This window comes from Physella acuta, unplaced genomic scaffold (assembly GCF_028476545.2).
Source record: "Physella acuta isolate Inbredline_101_S28 unplaced genomic scaffold, ASM2847654v3 ptg000212l, whole genome shotgun sequence".
NCBI classification, from domain to species: domain Eukaryota; kingdom Metazoa; phylum Mollusca; class Gastropoda; family Physidae; genus Physella; species Physella acuta.
Genome location: NW_026731731.1, coordinates 400,001 through 405,261, shown reverse-complemented (window position 1 = coordinate 405,261; position 5,261 = coordinate 400,001). Strand labels below are relative to the sequence as shown.

Genomic DNA, 5,261 nt, shown 5'->3' with positions numbered 1-5,261 from the left:
AGTCGTACTACTGCCGAGGCGGCTGGAGAACACCCCTTATTTTTTTAGCCATTGATAATAGAAGCCCTCCGTATCCCTAGGGCATGGCGCTCATTAAAACAAGTGTATGCGCCGTAGTGCTCAGGGGAGAAGCCCGGGGCGCCGGCTGATGCACCTGTGCAGTTTGTCCGTTGAATTAAGCAGTAACCCTGACCCCTTGTGCAGGACACCCAATTAACTGGCCCCAGGTGCTGATAGCCGCTGGAAAACTCTGTGTGGCAAACCGAACCACCTTACTGTCATTGGGCCGCTCTCCGAACGAAATTAAAAAAAAAATAATGGCTGAAAACTTTGCTGGAGTCAGAGTTTCTTTCTGGTTTCTCTTCAAGGAGGGAGGCACTGCTCCTCATGTATGGGGGTTGTGGTAGAAAATTTCACAGTCAGTAGAGGTTTTGTCTGAATTATACTAAACGACTTCCCAATGTTTCTTAGCGATTGGATCATTTTCGTATTAATGCATATAGGACAAGGAGACAGACCAACAAAAATCTTTAAGTAGCGGCATATTGATAGAGATGAATTAGATCAACCAACAAATTGTGATTAAGGTTAAAACTAGAAAAAAAAATTGACACATTTTTGACGTAGCTTGTAGTGAAAACACTGTCCATGGCTTCTTTTTTTTTATTTGCTCAATTGTAATCATGGATGGATGGAATTTAGGTGATGACAGAGTTAGTTGAGAGGGGAGGGGGTGCAGGCTTGTGGCGTATTTAGCGATGCGTAGGCTATAAATTTGCGGTTGCCGGATGCCAATCTCACAAAAGAGTCAATGTTCAAGTTTACTTATAGGCTAATTCTCTCAACGGCTTGCCCGACAATGCAACAATGCTGATAGTGTTATTGATACCGATGGGCCTTGTACAACCCCCAACCCTCCCTAGTAAGAAAGTCTAGGGGCGTATTTGGATTTTTTTTTACTACCCTATATCTTTATATCACTATCTGCATATCTGTACATCTATACGTTATTTAATACGGTAGATCTAGAATCTCAAGAGAACAAGGCTAGATAAATTTATTTTTATAGTTAAACAGGAAGAACTGCTCAGCGCATCTTAATAGCAATTGATAATCGTGTTGGAACCTAATAAAAAAATTAGCCAACAGACGCTTTTTCAAAGCTATAGCCGACATAAATTTAGCTTTATAATGCATAAAACTTCCACGGAAGCCGCCATGCTTGTTGTAAAAAAAACCGGGAATGATCTCCACTAAACTTTCTCGAATATTCTTACATAACACTACAAGGGATGGCAACTCGGGGTATAGACATTATTTTTAATCCATTTTACAGAATAGCAAAGTCTAGTTTTACCGACTCAATTACGCGTAAAGCGCCGAAATTTTGATAAATCTGGATTTAGAATTTTTGCCCGATTAAAATTAGTCCCGTATACTCAGTATGTGACGTAGTACTGAGAAGTAAATCGGTGAAAACTGTCAAAATTTCATGTGATTTTTGTGCACAATTACAATACTTTCTCAATACTCTGTATACAAGAACGTAAAAAAAGGAAATGAATCAAGTGACGTCACTATAAATAAAGTAATTGTTCTGAACTTTTATAATTAAAGTGGTGTTTCTACCAATGCAAATATCAATAAATTATTTAAATGAATTTGTTATTATCAGATTGGTAAAAAGAACATATTCTCTCTCTCTCTCTCTCTCTCACTCTCTCTCTCTCTCTCTTTATATATATATATATATATATATATATATATATATATATATATATATATATATATATATATATATATATATATATATATTTACAATCTTTCAAGGAAAATTGAGATTTAGTAGTATATAGGTAGATAGATAAATAGATAGAAATAAAAAAAAACATCTATAAAACACTGTGACGACTAATTAGAAAATAATATAAATAATCTTCATATTGATCTATTTTAACTATGAGCCTTAACATTTAAAAAACCATCCTGTAGGAATAATTTTTTTTTACTTTAGTACTTTAATAGCAATATTTAGCGTGAATTTAATTTCTTTTTAAAGTACCTGCCATGGCATAATTATTAAACACCTAAATTATTATTAGTTTTATTTCACACCACTGTTATTAAAATGAATCCATTTTTTCTAGCAATCTAAGCGAAAATATTACTTGACATTAATCCGTTAATATGTTTAAGCAATGTGCATGTACTTAATATTTTCTTCTCGTTCTTTTGTTGACTTATGGAGAAGAGTAAAAACTATGCCGAATATCATAGAATTTAAGTCGTTACATAAAGAGCCCCACTCGTATATTTATAAAAAGACAATGCGATGCAAGTAAAATTACGGCATGTGGTGATTACTTTTATGTATATCAAAGCTTTAGAGAGCTTCATTTCAATAATTTTACAGGTGTATCTGTATCTTTTTCTGTATCTACCAGTGTTCCAAAATGTTTACTTGGGTCTAAGAAGAGCTTCATTTCAAATATTTTATAGGCTTTTTTTAATTTTGTTTCTGGTGCAGTCTATCACAGCTTACACATATTTGTAATATATTTTACCATGGCGAAATGTAGTGTAATCACCCAACAACAAATACATATATTAAACGAATAATCAAACAATGTTGTTTACCATCATTTTTTCTTTATTTTAGAGTTATATTACAAAAAACATTGATACTTAGAAGCAATTCAGCACATCTACCTAAATTTGTTTAATTAAATTACCAATTTTCAAGCTATCTTTATCATCATCATATTCTAAATTCTAAATATCTGTATGAATTTGTGTTTAGTTTCAACTTTTAAAACTTTTTTTTCAACAATATGTTTTAATTTAAGTTTAACTTAAAATGGGTGTGGTAACATATTTTTAAATACAGGAACAGTCTCCATATAAAATTTTAAGAAATATCAGAATAAATTCAAATATTATTTTATAAGATACTTAACATTTCCCCCCTCCATAAAAGAATAGAAATTCTTGTGAGTTAAGACTAAAACGAAATGGCTGCTGACCAAAACAATTCAAATAGTGGTACTGGGTAAAAATTGGCACCAACGGCCACACTGGCTATTTTCTGCGAATTTTCATTTCTGCTGATTGAAGAGTGTTTTCTAAACTAATCGGATCCCATCGTATCCCGTCATATGTTTTGTTCTCAACCCATAAACCATTCAAGAAGGCGTGGTAGCAACTGTCAAACCACCAGCCTGCTTTGTATGATCTTGAGCAGTGATTACTTGTTGGTCTATCAATGGTTCTGAATCTTAGATTATTATGGTAATCCATACCATCACCAGCGTCTCCAGAATAGCCACTCACATGAAGGGTGTAAAAGTTGGCTTCGCTGTCGATATAGAAAGAGCTATACTTTGCGTAGTAGGATCTTCTTTGAAACTTTAAATCAATTCTCAGTTCATGATTTATTTGCTGCAATGTATATATTTTTTGTAGTTATTTGATTTGTTTGTGTTATAGTTTCAAATACAGTACTCATCGGCAATAGTGAAATAAATAAATTTAATCTATACTGGCTTTTAAAAGCTTTTTTAAAACTTTAAAAAAAATAAAGAGTAGCACTAAACCTAGTGTCAAGTAAAAACGACGGGTTAACTGAATGTTGCAAATAACTAAAGTGATTCATATAACAATCCTAGTATTGGTGTTGCTTAAATAATGTCATTGTTGGCTTGCCGAACATTACGTCACACATCGTCACATGTAATCGCCACAACCCAGGCCACGTCGTAAACTTACTTAAGCCCACGGTTATTTGATTTGAGTTTTATAGAACTGAAATTCTCTACCTAGTACGTTTCAACTGTAGTAGTAAAAGTATTATTTAAAAGTAAAAAAAAAAAGACACTTTAGACATAGCGATCCATTGGTCAGATGAAGTAGAGTTTATATGTTTTCTGACCTCGGCATACAAAAGGGGAGGTGTGGTCAGCACAGGCGCCTTTCCGTTCCCTAACATGAGTTAGGTACCCATCAGATCGGGATGGACTCAGTTCTATTTACTTGGACCGGGATTCGAACTCGAGACATTAGCAGCCTAACGCTCTACCGCTTAGTCCACGCCGTCCCAGTGAAGGTATTAGCAGGTTCTTATTACAGTAGAATAAATTGATATATTTTTTTCTACACAAAAAAAACCGGGAGTTATCTCCCCTAAACTTTCTCGAATATTCTAATATAACACTACGGGGGATGGCAACTCGGGATGGCCACAGGACATTAACCCCCCCCCCTCTCATGTTAGAATCCTAACTCTAACTAGAATTCTATACCTATATACTACTTTAATCCAAACCTTAAGAAAAAGACCAAAACCTTAGCATCCATCTTAACCTAATACTTCACACAAAACCAAAACCAACACTAGACACAACCCTAACCCTAACTCTAACCCTGTCCGGGGGTGCGGGGTAATGTCCTACTGGGGGGGGGGGGGGGGGGGTAATTGACAGGGGGTAATTACTCCGGGGGGTAATGTCGGGGGGAAATGTCCGGGGGGGGGGGGGTAATGGACAGGGGGAAATGCCCTGTTCCCCTCGGGACATATACTATATTTTTAATCCATTTTTAATTACTTAAATTTTTATAATAGAATAGAATCTCGCAAAAAAAGTAATTGCACACCAATTGAACGCCAAATAAAATGTGCATAATAGTGCGGGATATTATTAGTACTTTGTTAATTCACATGCGTTTTTTTTTTTTGAGAAATCGGAAATAACGTAAATTACTACTTCCGGTGGACGGAAATTACTCAAAATTTGATAGAAGGCAGAGAATTAGAACTTTTACTTACATTTGAAATTTCATTTATATCTATCTCAAATAGTACTCAAGTTATAGGCGTTCAAAAAATTCAAAGTAGAAAAAGTTCCACTTCCGGGTATCGGAAATCGCTAAAAAGTTGATACGGATCTACGATTTTGATATAATACTTATATATGAAATTTCATCAACCTAGCTGTAACGATACTCAAGTTATTGTGTTTATACACACACAGACACACAGACACACATACACACACACTGACATACGGACAAGATTGCAAAACTATGTTTTTCCGAATCAGGGAGCCCTAAAACGTCGAGATTTGCAAAAATCTCGATTTTTTTTTTTTGCACGATTACAAGACTTTCTGTATACTTCGTTTATACGAGAAAGTAATAAACAACGGTAAAAATCAAACGGTAAAAGAATAATAAGGTTACACCATATAACTAGAAATTTGTTATAC

The 5,261-nt window shown here is 34.7% G+C and overlaps 1 protein-coding gene across 1 annotated transcript in view; it reads right to left on the bottom strand.

Annotated features, from left to right (window-relative positions):
• Positions 1-3,002: 3,002 nt before the first annotated feature.
• The window catches only part of LOC131937523 (ficolin-1-A), an 8,593-nt gene continuing 6,334 nt past the window's right edge, over positions 3,003-5,261 (bottom strand). Inside the window, exon 5 of the mRNA XM_059295017.1 lies at positions 3,003-3,438. Coding sequence (XP_059151000.1) covers positions 3,079-3,438 — 360 coding nt within the window. The 3' untranslated portion in view covers positions 3,003-3,078. The remainder of the gene's footprint in view (positions 3,439-5,261) is intronic.